At 38.6% G+C, this 23,449-nt stretch overlaps 1 protein-coding gene across 1 annotated transcript; it reads left to right on the forward strand.

The window, feature by feature from the left end:
• The first annotated feature begins 183 nt into the window (after window positions 1–183).
• Window positions 184–22,718, forward strand: LOC116290373 (uncharacterized). Its single transcript, XM_031697391.2, has 19 exons — window positions 184–492; window positions 803–909; window positions 1,306–1,388; window positions 2,195–2,284; window positions 2,568–2,608; window positions 10,395–10,486; window positions 11,011–11,106; window positions 12,067–12,144; window positions 12,479–15,018; window positions 15,395–15,506; window positions 15,740–15,774; window positions 16,213–16,266; window positions 16,970–17,026; window positions 17,148–17,235; window positions 17,484–17,583; window positions 18,766–18,814; window positions 19,084–19,158; window positions 21,726–21,855; window positions 22,340–22,718. The coding sequence occupies exons 1-19, from the start codon at window positions 329–331 to the stop codon at window positions 22,531–22,533; spliced, it is 4,185 nt and encodes a 1,394-aa protein (XP_031553251.2). The 5' UTR covers window positions 184–328; the 3' UTR covers window positions 22,534–22,718.
• Window positions 22,719–23,449: the final 731 nt, after the last annotated feature.

Raw genomic sequence — 23,449 nt, forward strand, 5'->3', positions numbered from 1 at the left:
CTAAATTTCGTAATTTCTTACAGAAATATATTAACCTTCGCCCTCACCTTCCTTCTACGTGCTCTCTGTCACGTATGACAAAAAATATTTTTTATAGGTAATAAAAATTCGACAGGTATTAATCTTTTGGTGTTTGGGTTCCCTGTCGTTAGGCTGGCCGTGGGTAAGTCCAGTAATATACCACGTGATATATTGTTGTATTGAAGAAGAAAAATGGCGGATATTTGATCTCAAAGACTTTCAAAATATCCAAAGATTGTCCTTTTACTCTCCAACGAACATGAAAAACCAAACAACCCTAGGTGCTATCATCCCGTGAGACGGTTCAATGGATACCAGGGACATTCTCGCACAACTTTTGTCGTCTGAGGACAGCATTTCTTCAACAGGAACGCTGGGCGCTGACGGTCAACCTGTCAAGAAAGACCTATCGACTCACATTGAAGACAACTTGTCCAGGCTTTTTGAGTGTCTGAAACTAGAATATGGAAGGTAGCTGCTTTGTCGTAGTATCCCTGGACTATTAAAAAAGAATTGAACCAAGGGTTTTGCTATTTTGTTGGAAAATCCTATTCCCATTTACCATGACTATGTTTTTGCAAACAGCATCAGGAAATACGTCAACATTACATTTTGTATCTCAGTAAAAGCTATTGTTTACCGTAATATTTAGTCAATATAGAAGCATGAATGGATTTCAGTTGTTAACATGTTAGTAGTTATTCAGTTTTTTTGAATAATAGTCTAGAGTTTATTTTTTATATAAAAACAATTAACTTATGTGCTATGGTCCTGTCTACAGACGAATTTTGGTGTCCCCAAAATGGAAAAACTTTGGCAGTCAGAAGTTACAGCTTTCAGAAAAAACTCGTTTGAACAATGCTATCTGGAGATGTTGGCATATACAATGTAAGTAGGGCAACAGGATTAGATTGAATTAATTGAACTTGATTTCTGAACTTTTTTAATTTTAATAAAAAACTCGTTGGAACAATGCCTTTTCATTTTTGAGATGTTGGCATATACAAATGTAGAATGTAAGTAGAGAAACAGGATTTGATTGAATATGATTTCTGAACTTTTTTGATTTTGATAATTTTATTCTTCAAACTATTAGCATTGTTCTGGACCGACTTACCTCTCATACATGTGGACACTTGTGTTTCCACTTGAACACAAGGCTAGTCAGTCCAGATTTCAATTCGGTGTATTGGCTAGCAATTTTTACTTGTTATGGTCTGGTGGATTTTCACTAAGGTTGAGCACTGTGGTTACAATTAATTGTTTTTTGTTTTTTTTTTATAGATCAGAAGAACAAAAAACCACTGTTTTGTCAGTTCGTGTCACCACTATCGTCGGAGGAGAGGGAACCCCCAAAGAAACCACTGGTGAGAAGGCTTTTTTTTTTCAGCTAAATTATGCCTAGAAAAGTGCTAATTTATTGATTCTCCAGGGATAAGAGAAATGGAATCTCCAGTACAGTATATTCTGAAAACACCATCCACACTTCTGCATTTTTACATGATTTTTGGTGAAGAAGCTACAAGCCTGTCCTCTCTTTTTTCAAGATTTTTTTGTTTTTGTTATACACTATGATCTTACCAAATTTCTAGAATAAGAATTATGCATCCATAACAACAAAAATAGCAACGGCAAAAAAGGTTTGAGTAAACACAAGATCCATTTCAGCTATTACTGGTTATGAATGAATGGTGTGATATATTTGCTGATGTTCTTCATTGTTGCATGTTCATAGGCCCATTCTGCTTGAGCATAACAGGTCTTTTAGATAAGTAGGTGGCTGCTGGAGCTGCAGGGATTGAAATAGTGGTGTGGCAGGTTTGGCAGGCAAAAATAACAATGCACTGCCAAATATATAATAAAATGGCAATAAAAATTTACTGGAATAACCTCCTTTATCTATTATGGCAGGCTGCAATTTTTTTCCATTTCGAGCCCTGAGCTGGCAATAATTTTGAAGATAACTAAATTGCCAGCTACTTTTTAATTCTATAAAATATCTTCTGTTCCTTGTACTGATCACAGTCTTTTGACCACCTACTCCAGACATTCTGAAAGCTTGAACTTCAGACCATGTGTCATTCCTTTGAGCATTAATTCCATTTGTAATTCATGCTTGATGAAATACTTCAATATGGAAGATACTTATTTATTTGGCTATTTATTTCCACAGGCGATAATCCTTCAGGGTCGATACTGGAGAAGAAAACTTGATGCCATAGCCAGGGAATACCAGAAATGGAGAACATACTACAAGCAAAAGGTAACATATATAGGAAGTGTCAGATGGTTTGAGAATAGGAGATAAAAGTTCATATTAAGAAAAATGCTTCAAGACTTGTGTTAATCGAAACTCTATATAGATTGTGCTTGGAGAATTTCACTTCATACCAGAACATTTTATGCTTTACCCAACTTTTTTCTTCAAAGTTGCAACAGTTGAAGTTAGTGAATATATATTCGAGGAGAACCAGAAACCCAATTGTTTGGAAGTCAAACAAACAAGACAATGGATCTGAACTAATTCAGTCTATATTCTTGTCTAGTCTCAGGAGGCTGAGGAAGAAGCACAACAAGAGAGATTACGGTATGATTTTTATTCAGTCATCTTTCCTTGGACAAGATGAACAATGACCTGTGTGATGTTTTATCCATGCCATGTACAAGGGCGGATCCAGCCAAAATTTTAGGGGGGGGGGGGGGGGACTAATTGAGTTTCTTCCGTCAACACAACGGAAAACAATATAAAAAAGCATTGTTTTTTCTGCTGAAGGGGGGACTTCAGCCCCCCTTTGCCCCCCTGGATCCGCCCTTGATGTACCATTATTGTTCACAGTTATTATATTAACAATTTACATAAGTTCATGTGGTTGGAACTAATAGTCTAGAAGCTAAGTCTGAAAAGAGGCTTATTTTTCAAGTTGGCTGCACCCCATGGGTGGCCAAGGTTTCTTGGTATCATTTTAAAGCTTGAAGCCTGTAGATTACGAATCTGCTTGTCGCCACTTGAAAAAAGTGTCCAAACAGCTTGGCGACCTGGCCTAAAGTACATACTTTCTATTTCACAATATTTTCGTTATTCTTCATTTTCTTGACGTTTTTCACGTTTCACACACAAATTTTCGGTAAAAACTGCTTTGATGTGTTTATTATATGCTAAGCTAATGCACACATATGAAAAAACGAGGAAATTTTCAGGAAATGTGGAATTATTAGTATTTTTGGGCCATTAATCACGATTTTAGATTCATTGAGTGGCAAAAGTTTTTTTTGAATAATTTTAAACGTCGCTAAACATGCATTTGTTTTATGAAGACCTTAGTTTGACCTTATCTGATTAGTTTTCAGAGAGAAATGACAAATATTTTTAATATTAGCTATAGAAAAGACAATTTCCGTACTATTCGTCAAACCGGAAGTTGATAGCTAAACTACTTCCGGTTTACGTTTTTCAAGATTTCTTAAATAAAATCGGAAAATAACTCATTGCAGACTCTGGTAGTCTTTTATTTAAAACAAATTAACACTCTTATAGATGTTTACTACTTGTGTGTACTCTTTTCAAGTAGTAAATAGGTAAGAATCAATTCAATTAGAGAAAAATAAAAGTTTTGTTTCAACGATGATTGATTTTAAATCATCTTAATTGACAAACGTTAGTCGTCATCATCATCATCTTGGCCGCTGTTGTCTTCTTCATCATCCTCATCAGGATTTTCCCATGCATTGTGGGGATTCTCACATTGATCAGCACACATGCATGCATCTGTGCACGATATGCCATTTCTCTGACAAGTACAGTGGCCAGTTGAACATTTTCCAGTGCATCCACACATTATCAAATCAAGAAGTGCTGCTGGTGCAGGAGGGAGTGACATCCACTTTAATGCGAGGCTTTCTTCTTGAATGATCCATCCGTGGTTCTCAGGTGATGGGACATTGGGATTTGCAACTAATGCCTGTCGCCAAACAGCAGCTTGGTAGTTTGCCCGCATCGTATGGTGCTTCAACGCATCTTGACAAGGTGGTAGACAATGTGACTGTGATTGTTTGCTTGCAAACATTTGGTAACGACAACTATTAACTCTGCAAAGTTCTGGGTAACCATACATGTGACAAACAAATCTTTCACAGTGAGAAAAAAGAGCATCATCGGTTTCAAACGATCTCCCAAGCATTGACATGGTTTGACAGTCTGCTTCATTGATTCTGCATTGCTTAAGTGGCGCCTTCTTTCCTTTGCCTGAGAAAGAGCTAACGGAGTCACAGCCAGTAAATGCGTGTAAACCAGGTAGAGCATTGCAAAGCAAAGGGCCAGCTTCTTCTGATATGGCAGAGACATCGAGATATACCACTCTGGTCTTCTCTTTTTTCATAAGTAGAAGGCGTGCAGGGATTTGGTTACTGAAATGACAAGCAAGGATTGCCACATCTGTATCTTGCGACTTGATTATGACGGTGTTTTCTCCACTGTCTGCAGCATGCTTGGCATGTAGAAGCAGCTTCGTGTCAGCTTCTTCGTGGTTGCTGCATAATGTTGGGATTTCCTCACACAAAACTTTATCATCAGCTACAGAAAGGCGGAAGCACTTCAGCTCAACAGCAAAGAATAGGTGGCGGTTGCCAATCAAACGCTTGTACCTGTCTTGAGACCATTACTTCAAGATGAATTGCACCAATTCGATTTTGTTCTCGCCGCTGCTCAGATATTTTCTCCATTGCTTTGGACATTTCTGACCACTTCCTGAGATCTTAATTTTAACCACGCCTTCATTTGCTCGCTTTTCTCTTTCGGGGTTTTTTATAGAGACTTCGGGATATCTGTCCGTTACAAAATCTACTCGTCTTGCTAGACTTGTATGAGGGACAGCAAGATGGAACACTTTAAGAGCAAGCTCTTCAAATGTGTCAGGAATGGGTTTCAGAGACTGAAGAATAGCCATCCCGTCAATAATCATTGCCGAGGTCGGTGGGACGTCTTCAACTGGCTGAATGTCCTTAATCAGAATTTCAAGCAGCTTTGACTTGCCAGTTTTGGCAAGTGAGCCATCAGCGGAAGCAAGGGACCAGGGCAGAGGACCAATAGAGTATTGAAAAACATCAGAAAGATCCATGGATCTTCTCTGGGCGATTACCAGAAGCCGAGCAAAAAGATCTCTGTCTGCTTTGATCATGGTGTCCTTGCCAGCGATCTTTACTTTAGATAACTTTGACGAAGAAAAGTTGGCAAGCTTCAACTTCTTTAGTGGACTATGGAAAGGTACTTCATTAGTCTGCAACCTCGTCCTAAAGAAGGATTCCATGGCTTCTTCGCCTTGTTGATGTGCAGTTAGCAGGTCATTCTCAATCTGTGTAGTCGCTGTTGATCCAGATGCCAGGTGATACAGCTCTACTTCATCTGTTGGTTCGAATGGGTTCACCCAGTTGTTGATGGTCGCCAGTACTTTCTGAACGTCTTTCTCGTCGGCTGTCATTCTGCTCTTACCCATCTCCTTCTTTGCAGCATCTCCATCAGTTTGTTGTAGTCCTGCCATCTCTCGGCAAGCTTGGGTGATGGCTGCGCGTTCGTGGGATGTAAGGAGCCATCGTTGTACAGCACCCTTATTGACACTGAATCCTATGATGCCGCCCTTGGTCTTTGTGTCTCGATTGACAGTCTGTTCGATCGTCTGGTCCACAGGTACTTGACTGAATGGGCTTCCACTGCTTCTTTGGACGACAAACTCGCCATCTTGAAACGCGCTCAGAACCGCTGGATGATTTTCTTCTAATGACTGCATATCCAGGAGGTAAACGGATAGATATCGAGAATAGTTGACCCGGTCATATGCAAACATCCACGGTATCATATCACGGATGCAGGTGAGATACAATTTCCAATCACCCTCTCTTATTGAGCGGATAAAGCGTAAGAGAAGACTGACCATTTCGATGTATGAAAACCAGTATTTGGCCATTTTGGTAGTAGCTGGTGATTTGTTGAAATCTTTAAACTTTGCGTGGAGCTTCTCAAGGTCCGTTGTCTCGTACAGCCTACGATATAATACAATGTAATACAATAAATGCTATTATTAAAACATGGGTTGTGGAACTACTAAATTTGTTTTTTCACCTCTGGATCGTGGAGCTTGATAATTCTCTTTGGACGCTCATCGTAGCTGTGGTCACAGTTTGCTTGAATGACTTTACTTCTTGGTCATCTTTCATAGTGTCAACAAACGATTGCCAATTCAGACGCAACAAAGCTTCCATAACAATCTGAAAACAAGAATTGTAACGAGTGAATATACAAAGAGAGAACAAGCAGCCAGAAAAAACTAAGCACCTACCTTATGTGTTCGCAGTGCCCTATTATAATGTTTTCCTTGGAGAACTCCATTCACAGAGCCACTGCCTACCAATCTAGACTCGATCAGCAGATCCTGCAGGCCACTCTCTCCAAATCGCTTTCCCAATACAGCGAGGAACGTGCAAATGATATGAAAACTTCCCATGCGTAACACAACGCTCCGGAACTCTTCTTTCTGCTTCCATATAACTTCTAAAGCTTTCGCATATATGGCTTGGTCTACAACGACGACAGTATCGTGAAGTCCAAGTTGTGCCGCCATTTCGACGGATTTCTTGAGTAAGGTATATACTGTTGATAGATCTGTGGGCGATGCATCAATGAGCTGACAGTAGCCAACTACACTCTTCGGTGGGATTTCGTTCATGCGTGCCACTGCATTAAATCCACGCCATGCTGGAACTGAAGGCTGTAAACGATCTTCGTGGTTATTCAGAACACGGGATAGAAACCAAGCAAAATCCTTCATGGTAGCACTGTGATGGCCATCAGTGTTTCCTTTTAGATCAATATCTAGTGTGTATTGCTCCGGTCCACTACGTCTTCCAGCATTGTACTCTTGGACCTAAAAAGGCATAGCAATTTACATAACTGCAGATACGAATGATGTCCAATACTAACCATGATTTGTATTTGATAGTTTATTGAATAAAATCTTACCTGGTTGGAAACAGCTTGAAATGTACGTTTGCGCGGACCTCGTGCCTCTCGTACTCTTGCAGGAGGTGGGTCACAACCAGCCACCTGTCGCTGTATGATGATTCCATTTGTACAATGTGTTGTACCTTGACCTGACAGTGTTTCTTCTAAAATGTCGATATTGTCCCAGCAGAAAGTACTAAACACGTTGGGCTGGATGATCTTGGGTAGTATTACACCATTTACTTCTGTGTTCAGTTGCTCTTCAGCTAGTCGTGTTTCAATTTGGAGCACTTAATCATAGGATATCGCATGACCAAAGCGGTTGAGCAATGTTATCACCTCTTTACTTCCCGTTAGGTTTTTGACAGTGAGAGATAAGGCAACATGCTTAGGTGTTTTCTGCCTTCCTTTAGAAACAGCATAAAGAAGATCCTGGCCAAAAGACTGGACTAATCGCTGAACAGAATTGTGCTTCAGTTCAACTTCATCTATATCACATTGTGGTTGGCAATTGTCATCAGTTAGAATCCAGGTCAGGAAGTTGCACACAGAATCTGGCAACGATATGCGATTACCGCTTACGTCAATGGCATATGGTGGCCATGGCATGGTTGCATCGTGGCCCAAAAGGCTGGCTCGAATATTCTTTGCAGCATAATACATATAATTATCATCCGTTATACCATCTCTTTTAACATTCATATCTTGTTCGTTATCAACATCAACAGCAGACTCCACAATCTGACCTTTTGGTACGTCGTTACAATATACAAGTTCACTCTTAGAACGATATCGAGGGTGCCAGAAACTCACTCTACCAGGAAACGCTTTTTGAATTCTTGCTTTAAGCTTTTCTGATCGATAGAAGCTGTTAGTTATTCCCTGCAGCTGGAGTTTTCCAATATACCTTTCCCTAAGTTCACTCATACGTAAAACTTCAAACTGTTCAAAGAGTTTAGGTTCAATGACATCAGATTTCAATTTCTTGAAAGCTGCATCGTACTGACATTCAAATTCTCCTTCCTGGTCAGTTTCTTTGACATCCGATTGCTTGAGGTTGGTATAGCCACGATAACATGACTTATGATAGCATAATTCTATAGCGACAGCATCTTGATCAGTTAACGCTACAACGATTCTTTGGTCAGATCGGACCTTTGCTGCTCGAAGAAGCGTTTCTCCAGCTTGTTGAGTCTCACAATTTGTCAACTTTTCTTTTCTTCGTCGGTCTTTTGCATCCGTCTTTTCTTTCTGACATATCCAACAACTCTTAATGTCAGTAGATTGCAGAGAAGATCGTGTTTGAGGTATGTCTTCTTTGGTTTTTATGGTCTTTATCAAGGGAATATCCTTTTCAAGTTTCCTTCGTTTAGAGGTTACTCGTTCAAGGTGATTTTTGGACGTATAGCTCTTGTAACAGAGTCGATGGTAGCCTCCAAATGGACCTGTCTTCCATTTCCCCTCCATAGATTTTGAAATTTCATCTTTTCGGATGTCACAGGCATTTTCAAAAGTTTTCCAACTGAGAGAAGTGAAGTCAGTTAGAGGACCTTGCGACTTGAACCCCGCTTTATGGCAAAGGCAACTGGTCACTGAATCTGAAGAGCTAGTAGCAAGAGAAAATGCCATGTGACGAAGCTTTCCTGATTAGATGTTCCAGTATTGTTTAAAACCAACCTTAAACAGAAAGATTTAGTTATAGTGTGTTTTGTGATTTCTTGATCATCAACTCAATTTATTGAACACTTTTCACTAATTTTAAATAATTCTATACAAATATACTTTCAATAAGAAAATGGGAGAAAAAATATCAGCACACCTGAGAATACCTATTACTAATTAACTTGAAGTCGCTCTATATTATAACATAAACCTTGTGTTAGTGTTAAATGAAACGTTGATGAAATAAATGAGTTCCTATACTAGAGTTTATATACTTACAGGACTTGCAGATATCTCAACAAGTGTTTACATCTTTGATTTGAAAAAAATCTGTTCCTAAATGATGTTCCAATAGTAGTTTTCTTCAAAGCCGACCTTAGAAGAAAGCTATTATTAGTGTTCTGTGATTCCTTGATTCTTGAAACAAGCCTCAGTACACCTGCATGAGAATACTTACCAATTATTAGCCCTTCATTTACGATAATTAAACGGAGATTTTTCACTCAAGTCGTTCTGCTCATACGAAGATTAATATACCAAGATTATGCGAAGAGTTTCACTGAAAGTCAAGTTTTGAAATCACTTTATATAAGATAGACCTTGTGTTAGTGTTAAATAACTCACTGATAAACTGTATGAGCTACTAAAGTATATATACTTACAGGATTTGAAGAGATCTCAACACGTGAAGTACGCCATATTGGATTAGGAACTACTGGACTGCAGGCTCATTTAGACACAGGAAGACCAATCAAAACAACATCTGCAGCACTTGAGATTTTATTTTTCATTTGTTTCTTTAATTTTGCATTATTTTAAAGATATATATAATGATTTACATTGATTTCAAGCATAAATTTATAAATCTCAGCTCCTCTTTATACACAGACATTTAGTACTTCTCCTTCCATAAATATGTTCTATTCTTACCTATTTACTACTTGAAAAGAGTACACACAAGTAGTAAACATCTATAAGAGTGTTAATTTGTTTTAAATAAAAGACTACCAGAGTCTGCGATGAGTTATTTTCCGATTTTATTTAAGAAATCTTGAAAAACGTAAACCGGAAGTAGTTTAGCTATCAACTTCCGGTTTGACGAATAGTACGGAAATTGTCTTTTCTATAGCTAATATTAAAAATATTTGTCATTTCTCTCTGAAAACTAATCAGATAAGGTCAAACTAAGGTCTTCATAAAACAAATGCATGTTTAGCGACGTTTAAAATTATTTAAAAAAAACTTTTGCCACTCAATGAATCTAAAATCGTGATTAATGGCCCAAAAATACTAATAATTCCACATTTCCTGAAAATTTCCTCGTTTTTTCATATGTGTGCATTAGCTTAGCATATAATAAACACATCAAAGCAGTTTTTACCGAAAATTTGTGTGTGAAACGTGAAAAACGTCAAGAAAATGAAGAATAACGAAAATATTGTGAAATAGAAAGTATGTACTTTAGGCCAGGTCGCCAAGCTGTTTGGACACTTTTTTCAAGTGGCGACAAGCAGATTCGTAATCTACAGGCTTCAAGCTTTAAAATGATACCAAGAAACCTTGGCCACCCATGGGGTGCAGCCAACTTGAAAAATTCTGGGTTTAGCTTCTAGACTATAAAATCTCGTCTTGAATCAATAGTAATTATAAGATGGGTAAAAATAAAGTATTACGTGGTTGATACAAAACATATATAGTAATTGTTTCTTTCTATTTATAGTACTTTAAGTACGAGTAGTGGAGATGATGAGGTGTCTCATGGCTCGCCAATGACACAAGTAGTAAATCTTATGGATATGCAGCTTACTACAGGTAAGATTGCTGGATGACATTGGCAATGATGATGGTACGTGATGGTGGTGGTGGTGGTGGTGATGGATGATGATAATGGTGATGATGATGATGATGATGATGATAAAGATGATGATGATGATTAGATGATGAAAAGGATGATGGTGATAATGATGATGATGATTAGATGATGAAAAGGATGATGGTGATAATGATGATGATAAAGATGATGATGATGGTAAAGATGATGATGATGATTAGATGGTGAAAATGATGATGGTGATAATGATGATGATAAAGATGATAATGATAATAATAATGAAAATAATGGAGTTAATAAAGTTTTAACAATGATTATTATTTGGATGATGATGATGATAATGAAGATGATAAAGATGTTGATGATGATGATTATTTTGATGACAATGCAACTAGTGGTAATCCCTTGTAGCTTGACATCAAAGCATTACAGTGAAACCTGGTTGTGTTATGTTCAAATGAGAAAAGTACTATTTTTCACATCCTACACTCTATTTTTTTTCCAGATAACATGGTTCACTCGCATCCAGATACACTCTTCACCACCAAAACAGCAGTCAGGTCACAAGCAAAAGAAACAATTCCTGAGGCTTCAATATCTGGTCAGTCTCCTTCAAGAACTTTTATTATCTACAGTATTTTCTATAAATGACCCACAATATTCCCAATCTGCCATAGTGGATGTGATAAAAGTTGAGGCAAACAACAATCAGTATTGTTATATACCAACATTTCACTGCTTCCTGGTAACCATTCTGAGTGGGCAATGTTATGTAAACTATATGTTTCCTGGGAATAACAATACTGGAAGTAATTTCACCAGTGTTTTTCTAAGTTTTCAAAAATCAAATGATCAAAAAGTCAAAAAGTTGCTTTTTGTTCTTTAGCACTTGGTATATAACAAAACATATATTGACTGGAAAGCAGTGTGTTTTGTGGTCCCTCCACAACAATCATCCACAGACATTTTGGGACCACAAAACACACTGTTTCCCTCAGTAGTGGCGTATGTAAGTAGAGCAAATGATTATCAAAAATACAACAAAAACTAACTCAAGTTTTGAGTTCTTTTTGACACTTAAAAACAAGTAAAACAATATCTAGAATTAGAGGCTGAGACTTACCACACTCAATGATGTTAGTAAAAGAGCAGGACTTTATTGAAAATCTCACTGAATAAAGCCTGGGGGGGGGGGGGGGGCATTCTTGCCAGTTTAGGGTAGGGATGTGCCACTGAGCCCTCTGAACCCTGACCCTGTTCCAGAGTAAAATCGCTGAAATTCATACCCTGTTCCAAAGCAAGATCGCTGAAAACCATAACCTTTTCCGGTATTGTGAAAATAGATACCCTGTTCCGGAGAGGAGAGAGTGTGATTTCATATATCCTGTCTCAGAGCGAGCGCGATTTTATATACCCTTTTCTAGAGTAGAATCGCTGAAAACCATACACTGTTTGGCGGCATATACCTGTATGGCAAATATAGGGGAGTACCCCCCTATTTTTTTAATAATCAATATCTATGGTAATTAACAAGTACTTGTACCACCTTGTTGGCTTGCAGAGATAACATTTCAACCATCGCTGGATAGTTTACAACCAAACCTTGATGAATTTTCAAAACATATTGAAAGTTTAGTTGGTAAGTAAGTTAAAGATGGAACTTGTCGGGTCAAATCTTTGCTTTACTAGTCATTTTGAGATTGAGCCTGAATCAAGGTATGACTGAACTAAGGCTAATTTAGCCATATTTTGTCTTCACTTGTGACCGACCTGCCATTATTTTTAGTCCTCAGAAAGAAATGACTTTAGACCCAAACCACCTACCATTGTATGGAAAATACATAGGTTAAACTATGAGTATAGAAGAATATGAAATGGAGAAATAATTGAACCCTTCCATGACTATGGTTATGCAGTATATCCAGTAATGCTTGAAGTTTTCTTTATTTGATCTCAATATTACATCTTTACAGATTTTTTAACAGAAAACCAGCCCAATGAATCTTATCAAGTACCATTCAGTACTTCTTCCAGAGAGAGCTTGCAGTTTGGGAGCAACCAACTAACTCCCCTAAACACAAGTCTCACGTCACAGGCTCCAAGTATGATGTCTTTCCAAGGACCCCAGAACAATGTAGAAATGATGGACCAATCCCAGAATTTTGAACTTTACAGTATACCTACAGGGGTTGGCCAAGAAAACCAACCTATCCAACAGGTCACATCATTGCAACAAGACCAGGATTTCATGGATACCAGCGAGAACTTTCAACAGTACACAATGGACTATGACAGTCAGATGAACTTGCAGAGTTTTTCACCTTCTTCTGGTCAGCCACTGTCGCATGAGGGGATTCCCCTAGAGCATCTTCATGAGGAAGTCGAGCAAGATTTTTTTGTTAATCAGAATCAAGCAGAATCAACGGTAGTACAAGGTACAACCTTGACATCTCCGACTCAGAAATCACCAATTCCTGTGCTCCCTCAGTCTCCAGCCCAACACATTCCAGGATCCCATTTGCAAGATCCAAAGCTCATGACTTCAGGCCAGACACGGCATCTGCCTTACAGACACAGTAGTGGTAACTTACAGGAGTATGGCACTTCACCAGTAAGAAAGGGCCGATTACCAAGAAATGTGTCTGACAACCAGTTATCGATGATTGATTCATCACAATTGAGTACTCTTGGTTTGCCTTTTCTTCATTCACAAGAACAAAAGATACCTGCCCAGGTTCAGTTTCCTAACCTTGTGGCTCACTTACAGTCTTCAAATGCAAGCCACTCGGAATCTTTAAGTACTGGAACTCAAGCTAAACGTCCTCGGATTCCCAGGAATATGTCTGATTCAGGGCTGTATGATATGCTAAGAACTTCAAAATCTCATCTTCCAACTTCTTACAACAGCAGTTTGTCACAGTTCAGTTCTGCCATGGCAACCAGTCCACCACCTCACTCATCACAGCAGACACCTCTGGAGCAAATACGAGCACAGGCACAGGCAGGGCAAGCACAGTCCCAGATATGTCCAGCTCCTTTTCAGCAAACTCCAGCATCTCAAATCAAGCATTCAACTGGTAGATCACGAAAAGGGAAACTCCCTCGTAACATGTCTGATTCCTCATTAATGTACATGTCAAATCAGAACTCTTCATTTAATCTGAAAGGCTTTCCTACACATAGGAGAAAATCTAATGACTCATTACAAGCCATGAGTCCCCCATTGAGCTTGCCAAGTGCCCACTCTGTGTTATCATCATCTAATCAGGCAGTGGACCCCTTGACAAGACTTCAAAGTACCCATCCAGTGTATGCCTCAACAACACTTGCATCAAGTCAACCCTTCGATGTAACAAAACAAGTTCCAGTACCGCCAATCAGCAGTAGTGTGACAGGTGCAAGCGCTCATGAACAGATGTTACTATTTAATGAACTTCAAAATCAAAACCAATCCTCCATGGCTTCATCTACAACTCCAAACACAGGATTAACAAAAAATGTCTACTCTTTTGCGGAAACTCCCAAGACAGGATCATTATTAAGTCAGCTTTTACTCCAAAGTGAAGGCAGTCCTGAACTGCAAAAGATGGAAACAAAAGAATCCCAAAATCAAATGGTGAAGCAGCTTCTTCAAGTGGTTCAGAACCAAAGCCAGTTCACTTCTCACAAGCCTATATCAAGTCAGGAATTAATGTTGGCAGCAATGAAATCTACATCTACTAATCAGCAGTCCACTGAGCTGATGTCTCTACTGCAAGGGACATCACCACAACAGAGAGGTACAGATCTGGTTGGAACTACAAGTTCATCTCAACTGTATCATATTCTGCCCCAGCATGATCAACAACAGCAACAGCAGCAACAGAAATCGTTGCAGCTTTTGCAACAGCAGCAGCAGCAACAACAACAACCACTTGTGCAAATTACTCAGCAAAGAAAAGCAAAAGCTCCACAACAAGCAACTCAAGTCTTAGAGCAAAAGCTACAACAACAGCTACTACAACAACAGCAACAACTGCAACAGCAGGCCACTGAAAATCAAAAGACTTCACAACTAATATCTGCCTTGAAATCAACAACACAGGTTTTGCAACAGCAGCTTGCTCAACCACAACAATTACAGCATCTGCAACAGCACGCAGTTCATCCACAACTACCACAAGGAGCCATCTTTGACAGTAAGCAGACAATGAGTGCAAGGCAGCCAAATGTAACCATACAACCAAGATCAGAAGGTGCGGCAACCATTACCCATAAAGTATACCAAGGACCAGTATTGATAGCACCACACCCAAAGGTATCCAGTAACAGCATCCAGGGTGCTCAAGCAAGCCTGAAGTCCACTCTGGTGCAGCCTGTGCAAGGGGTTACTGCCGAAGTTCAGCCTTCAACTACCAGTCTGTTGTCCTTGCAGCAGATGCTGGATGACAGTACCTCCACTCAGGTTGCCTCACCATCTGGTTTGAAAGTTGAATCAAGCACCTTGGGTTTCAAGACCTCTGGTCTTCCACAGGTAAAGTATATGATGGGCATTCTCTATCTAACTTTCAAATTTCATGGTTTACTCACAGTCAGAATTGGAATTTAGCATGTTTGGTTTTGTGGAAGGTGAAAATCTAAATAACCTGGAAAAGGACCCTTGTATCAAGGTAGACCTAACAAACTTTACTCACATGTGATGACAATTCCAGGAATCAAACCTGAGACCCCAGAGGTACAGTAAGATGGGAGTGTACTACTACTACACCAACCTTGATTCCACTGTATTTAATTCATTAAGTTCATTAAGTATACATCAATAATATTTTAACAACAGTTGTGGAAATTGTTCCTGATGAGTGACTATAAGAATGATTTTCTTGAACTAATAATCTCCTTTTTTTTTCTAGCAAAGTACACCTACAATTACCAGTAGCTTTAGCTTTCCTCAAGCGCTCTTTACAACAGGGACAACGACCACAGCTGCTCCTACAACCAATGAACTGACTGCCATCACAGGAGGTAAATATTTTTGGTTCAAGAAAAGGTTTTAATGGGTTAACTACATAAAGCAGTGGCATAACCAGGTTTTCATGTTGACAGAGATGAGTCACTACTGTTAGTCAACTCTCCCCTTGAGAACACCCCCATATTGAGACACTGTGTTAGAGAAGAAAAACACAGTAAGTGTTGAAAAATAATTAGGGTTACGTAGTAACAGAAAACAATTTGATTTTCTTTTACCTTAAACACAGATTTACTGAACACTGTTTCTACTTCTGCCTCACCTGTAAGTACAATACATAATAGAGAATCGTAATGTTTGTTCCTTTTACCTCTGGAGTCTAGTGTTCAATTTATGGACTTGGCATCTCACAGGAGTGCAGTTTATGGGTGTCAAATACAAAGGATTAAATCAAAAAGTATATCAAGGGTGGTGTAGTGTACATTCCTCTTACCTCTGGGTCCAGTGTTCAATCTATGGACCACATTGGAGTAGAGCTTATTGGACTCTCCCTTTGAATAAGCTATGGGTGTCCAATATGAAGGATGAAATCAAAAAGTATATATGTTACACCCCAGGTTCATATACTATCTTAACTTAAACTCAGACATTAGTCTAAGGTATTGCTGACCCAAGGAAATACAAAACTATTAGCTTTAAGCCGCTCTATATTCCATTTTTATTTCATTTCCAAAACATGAGGTTCATTTCTTCCATTTCTAGCAAACACCAAAATTTACGAGGCCAATTTCAGCAGCTGACCGGGAAAACTATAAGGTGTGTATATGTAATGAGTAGTGGTATATGTAGTGAGTAGTTGATATAAGAGCTGAGTGGACACTGGTTTTTCTTCTGTTGTAGCTTTAGTTTCTGAGTAGTTCTGAAAAAGAAGTCTATGCTAATTTTATTGATATCAAAATTCTTGCATATGATGGTCAGTCGGCTTTGCTGGTTGGGATGAGTCAGGATGACGTATTGATGGTTTTCAACCATTCCCAAGAGAATTAAATAACAAAAGACACGGCAGCCATGTTGGAGGATATAACAATATAATTCATTAACAATTCTTTTGTTAAGTTCCTCCAACATGGCTGCCGTGAAAACCATCAATTAATGATGATGATGATGCTGGTGATGATGATGATGATGAATGATGGTGATAGTGATAATGAGGATGATGAATGATAGTGATAGTGATAACGATGATGATGGTGATAGTGATAATGATGACGATGATGATGGATGATGGTCATAGTGATAATGATGATGATGATTGATGGTGATAGTGATAATGATGACCATGATGATGGATGGTGATAGTGATGATGATGGTGATAGTGATGATGATGGTGATAGTGATAATGATGATGATGGATGATGGTGTTAGTGATGATGATGATGATGGATGATGGTGATAGGGATGATGATAAGTGATGATGATAAGAGATGATGATAGTGATTATTATTATCATTGTTACAGGAACATAGAAGACAGTCACATATAACTGCTGAACAAAAAAGAAGATTTAACATAAAGGTACTGTCAATATTACCATACCCACCCTTGTATACTGCATTTCATACTTTCATCCATTCTTTCTTAGTCATAAAAGTAATTTTTAATGTTTTGAAGTAAAGTAATCATTTCTTTATCGTAGGTTGGATTTGACCAGCTATCAAATCTCGTCCCATCATTAGCTCACCAGAAGAACGCTAAAATCAGCAAGGCCACAATTTTACAGAAATGTAAGTAGTGTGTTAAGAAAGATTTTTGTGAAAAAACGACATCAGCTTGTTGTTGTTGTTGGGCTTTTTTTTTTTGATAAATTATCTTCAAAACCCTCTGTGGGAATTAAAATACAGGTTGCGAAACCCTCTTTGGAACTTTAAAAAAACAACAAGAAAACAAAACAAAAAAACTGGCTCTAAATATAGTTTGGCCGTTGTCTTCAGCTTCGTAGTATTCTGTTCACTTTCGACCTTTCTGTTTTTAGCTGTGGAATATACAATGAAACTACAGCAAGAAAAAGAAAGAATGATGGAAGAAGAAGAACTACTGAAAAAGGAGATTCAAAGTCTGCATAGTTCTATCAGGTAAAGAAGTAGATCGAGGGAAGCATGGATGGGGTGCGCTGAGCACTATTGTGGCGCCTCTCACCAATAACCAGGGTTTGATTCCTGCCGGTCTAGGTGTCGTATGTGAGTAGAATTGTTTGTTGGTTCTCTCCTTAATTCCAATTCAATATTACTAGCAGGAGATATTCTCGATAGGGTAAACCTCCTATATCTCCTAACGCATAAATAAATTGGTTATTTTTGTTTAAGTTAACGGTAATGGTTCTGGAAAGGAGGGGATGGGTAGATGTTTTTTTCCCCACTTCTTTTGTCATGTCATATTAATAATAAAAAGTGGACTTGAACCTAGCGAGTTTTAACTCTACAACTTTTCAGGGTGTTTCATGATACTAGCAGGGCTGTAGCCACCATTGTTTGGACAATGGTCCGGTCTTAAAGAAAGTGGTTTAGTTTTTAAATAAAATGGAAAAAGCTTTTTAAAAAAACAACAAACAAAAAAAAAATCTTCAATCCCTCCTTTTTTTACAAGGGCAAAAATGGTTCTAAAGGGAAAAAAGTGGTCTGGTTAAGACCGTACCAACTGTATCGGTGGCTACAGCCCTGCCTCTTCATGTACATGAACAAAAATGGTGGTCCAATTTGAGTAATATCTTCAGACGTCTTCCAGCTATTTGTCATCACCCCCTTTCCCTTAAAAATTAAAAACCTAGAGGTCGTTTCAGGATCCAATATAGGAAGTTATCTTGAAGACAAGTTCATGGCCTTTGAAAAATGCTCGATTCTACCTTATTATTTAAACATATTTTGTCGTTACATTAACCCCAAGAGCGTAACGCTCATCGAGAGGGTCTATGTCTTAATTATATTACAAATATATAGTTATGTGGACGAAAGAAAAAGAAAATATATACATATAGGAACAAATAATATAAAGGAACGATTAATATAGTGTAAGTAATATAGGTCTACCTTTCAAAATATGCTACTTTTTCTGCTACATAGGGTATATCTCGAAAAATGTATACTGCATGGCCATAAAGATCTTAATATTCAGGTTTTCAGCAAGACTATTAGTGGTTTAACGGCCACTAACGTTCAGATTTTGAAGTCCAAAACCTGAGAAGTTAGATATTGTTGTGCAAAAGGAGGGGCTGCTTTACATCGTAATCTAATCACCATCGCATATCATTGTCTTTTCAGCGCCTGCCAGCAACAGTTACCAGCTTCTGGGGTACCCTTGAATCGCCAGGTAAATCAATAAATGGCGATACAGATGAAGACTCTTTTCGAGGCTCAGGTCAAACGTCGAACTTCACATGAGTTTAACCTAATCGAAACAACGGATAATAAGAGGGTCTTCTTTGATGTCATTAGACTCATGTGAAATTCGACGTTTGACTTTAGTCAAAGAAACTAGTCCTTTGATTGTGTTTTGAACTCGTTTCTTCATACTTTCTGTATCATTATTTCATTTCGACGTCAACTTTTTCAAATTCTTGATTTTTTTTCCCTTACTAGCGATCAGACCAGATGTTGACGCTGTATAATGAATATGTGAAAATGAGAACGCAAGAGAACTTCAAGTTCTGGATAGTATCCTTTCATAAAGTGATGGTACCCCATCTCCCTTACTACCCCCCTACCCCAGCCCCCCATCCCCAACACACATACATTGTAGTACTAAAATAAACTAAGTCTGTAGGTCTGTAGGGGAGGAATGGCACTCATCGCAATTAAAAAAACACTGATATGCAAAGTTACGCACGGGGTCATGCATTCAGTCAAACTTCCCGGAAGTCGATATTGACTTTGTTTCAGAGGAGAGCATATTTGGATTTCATTCAGAGGAGAGCATATTTGGGTTTCATTCAGAGGAGAGCATATTTGAGTTTTATTCAGAGGAGAGCATATTTGAGTTTCATTCAGAGGAGAGCATATTTGAGTTTCATTCAGAGGAGAGCATATTTGAGTTTCATTCAGAGGAGAGCATATTTGAGTTTCATTCAGAGGAGAGCATATTTGAGTTTCATTCATAGGAGAGCATATTTGAGTTTTATTCAGAGGAGAGCATATTTGGGTTTCATTCAGAGGAGAGCATATTTGGGTTTCATTCAGAGGAGAGCATATTTGGGTTTCATTCAGAGGAGAGCATATTAGAGTTTCATTCAGAGGAGAGCATATTTGGGTTTCATTCAGAGGAGAGCATATTAGAGTTTCATTCAGAGGAGAGCATATTTGGGTTTCATTCAGAGGAGAGCATATTTGGGTTTCATTCAGAGGAGAGCATATTTGAGTTTCATTCAGAGGAGAGCATATTTGAGTTTCATTCATAGGAGAGCATATTTGGGTTTCATTTAGAGGAGAGCATATTTGGGTTTCATTCAGAGGAGAGCATATTAGAGTTTCATTCAGAGGAGAGCATATTTGGGTTTCATTCAGAGGAGAGCATATTTGGGTTTCATTCAGAGGAGAGCATATTTGAGTTTCATTCAGAGGAGAGCATATTTGGGTTTCATTCAGAGGAGAGCATATTTGGGTTTCATTCAGAGGAGAGCATATTTGGGTTTCATTCAGAGGAGAGCATATTTGAGTTTTATTCAGAGGAGAGCATATTTGGGTTTCATTCAGAGGAGAGCATATTTGGGTTTCATTCATAGGAGAGCATATTTGGGTTTCATTCAGAGGAGAGCATATTTGAGTTTCATTCAGAGGAGAGCATATTTGGGTTTCATTCAGAGGAGAGCATATTAGAGTTTCATTCAGAGGAGAGCATATTTGGGTTTCATTCAGAGGAGAGCATATTTGGGTTTCATTCAGAGGAGAGCATATTTGAGTTTCATTCAGAGGAGAGCATATTTGAGTTTCATTCATAGGAGAGCATATTTGGGTTTCATTTAGAGGAGAGCATATTTGGGTTTCATTCAGAGGAGAGCATATTTGGGTTTCATTCAGAGGAGAGCATATTAGAGTTTCATTCAGAGGAGAGCATATTTGGGTTTCATTCAGAGGAGAGCATATTTGAGTTTCATTCAGAGGAGAGCATATTTGGGTTTCATTCAGAGGAGAGCATATTTGGGTTTCATTCAGAGGAGAGCATATTTGGGTTTCATTCAGAGGAGAGCATATTTGGGTTTCATTCATAGGAGAGCATATTTGGGTTTCATTCAGAGGAGAGCATATTTGGGTTTCATTCAGAGGAGAGCATATTTGGGTTTCATTCAGAGGAGAGCATATTTGCTTTTCAATAACAAACCACTCACCGTGCCAAGTGCTAACACCTCAAACTTCCGTTTTCTAAAGTTTTCTTAGGGACGGACCATTAGATTTTTGAGGGAGGGGAGTTATGCAATTTATTTTGTGCAGGAATTTTTTTTACGCCTCATGGCTGTGCAGGAATTTTTTTGGACATAATTTGGATTTTTTCTCGCACTTTTCTTATACGCGATTTTTTAAAACTCTACAAAGCTGTGCTTGAATTTTTTTTCCCCAATCCCCCTCCCCCTCTCTCAAAAATCTTATGGTCCGTCCCTAAGAGTTAGTGGACGTCAGGCTCGTTTTATCCTTCTTGCATACCCTTTCTACTTATAATTTAGATCAATTCGTGACCTCGGACTACGGATCACATTTTTCACATTTTGGAAAGGGGTGGGAGGGTTTGCTATCTCTGATTGACTATAGGACTCATTTCCGTACGAACATTTATAGCCTGCGTAGCGGTGCTTTTAGGAGGGGGTGGGGGAGTCCCTCCTCCCCAGTCTAGATAATTTACGATATGGCTTTCCAGTGAGTATGTCTCACTATGTATACATACATCAGGAGTTCCGCGCTACTGCTCTAAGCGCATGCTCAAGTGGTCAAAAAGTGGGACCGTGGATTGTAAAAAATGCTATATTTTGGTATATTTGATTTGGAATTAGCTTAACGCTACTTGCTCTTGAATATTTAATGAAAATTGTGCTTAATAAAAAAAATGCAATAAGCATATAGGAATTTTTACAACCCATGGTCCCACTTGAGCATGCGCTTAGACAGTAGCGTGGAACTCCTGATGCATGTATATAATGAAATCGTTTTTCTCTACTCTGGACCACCGCATGCTCTTACTGCATACCCAAGGATGTGCCGTCTATCTTGACCTCCTTAACTACATTGTTCTCTAGCTTGGAGTAATATTCCGCAAGATGTTCGAGGTTTACAACCAAAATGTATCAACAAGCACCTGGAAAGAATTTTGTGCTAACATTCTATCTTGGCTGGATGAACACTGCACGCTTCCTAATCTTAGACCAGGTGAGATGATATTCCTTATTTTAGCTATCCTTTGATTTTCTGTGCAGTACCATTAGTAACAATAGACATCAACATTACGATCTAGAATAATGCGGTTACTAGGGCGACATTAAGCAATGATCACATCCAGTGATGTCTTAACGCTCGTTCTAGTCCGCCTTTCCCGCCGTATAGTTTTGAATGACTTCCGCGCGTCTTTTGAGGCTGTACGAGTCGTGGCTGTACAGTAAAACGTTAATCATTTGAGTTTGGAAAGAGAAAACGCTGTAAACACAGCTTTTAACATACTGTTCAAGATTAATTTTGCGATAGAATGTTCGTCCTTGTTTTTTTTTATCTTCCTGTTTTTCCTTTTTTTAACTTTTTCTAACTTTTTTTCTTACCGAATATTTTTTTCTTTTATTTCTTACTCATCGTCTTCCATCCCTTTCCTTTGCTTTCCTCTCCTCCTTCCTTCCTGTTACACGTGCCTGGTATACCATAGCTGTGCTGTCAGCACTACGAGACATCAGTAGATCCACATCAATCCTGACCAACCCTTCCAAGTTCCCGGACGAGATCAAGCATTACATCGCTACTAATACCAACCCAACCGTCATCTCAGATACCCCATCATCCTCGCCAACTAAACGAAACATACAAGGCAGAAACTATTTCCACGATGATACGATGCAGTAACCTTATTAAAAATGTTTTTACCTACGGATAACGTTCAGGAAATTCTGGAACAGTGTCTGAGGAATGCTGGATGTGAGGAATGGTGGATCCTGACCTTTGAAAATATATAGTGTAAATATAAAATGTATAAGAGAAGTGCTGGCACATTTCTTGCTGATAGCAGAAGTAAAAAGACAATTCTTTGATTGCATGTTACGTCATTGCAGCCTCTCATGGGGGCGTTGGTGCCATTTAACAAAATATTTCTTATTAGCATCCATTGTTAATGGCACCACAATGGCCGCCATGCTTTTGTCTTAACTCTCTTGGGAATGCTTGCAACCCATCAATAGGGTCGAACCTGCCTTAAGACAATATTGGTCTTTTTACCCAACACAGTTGCAATGCGGCTGGTACTTGCTTGGCATATAGATGAAAATTTAAACCAAATTTAATATGCCTACAGGTTGGCTAAGGTCACCACAGAAAGAATTGTGGTAAATTAAGGCATGCTTGCTTAGAAAATTGCAATTCGGTTTCCTGCGGTTGTAAATGATTTAAAACAACACCATAGCTTCATAAGGGTTTGTTAATTCACAAATGTGCATGATCTTATTTACTATTTACAATACTCATTTCAGGGGCAGATTTAGGGGTGAGTTGACGGGCTGCGCTTCCCCTTTAAATAATGTATTTTCTTTAAACTTAAAATTGTATTTGCATATGATCTTGAAGGTTTTCTCTCAGGTCGCAGTTTTCTGGTCCACCGGTTTTTTTGATTCCTGGATATGCCCCTGTATTTCATAAATAACAGGGTTCTAATTGACATATGTAAATATACATGACCTGGTGTAGTGCATCAAACTCAGAAGATTCTTCTCTCTTGCTTTATTTAACAAGCCCAGTCACTGACAGAAATAAGTTATAGCCACTTACA

Source organism: Actinia tenebrosa, unplaced genomic scaffold (genome assembly GCF_029948245.1).
Source record: "Actinia tenebrosa isolate PJP-AT-01 unplaced genomic scaffold, QUT_ActTen_1.0 PGA_scaffold1__47_contigs__length_23844297, whole genome shotgun sequence".
In the NCBI taxonomy this organism is placed as follows: domain Eukaryota; kingdom Metazoa; phylum Cnidaria; class Anthozoa; order Actiniaria; family Actiniidae; genus Actinia; species Actinia tenebrosa.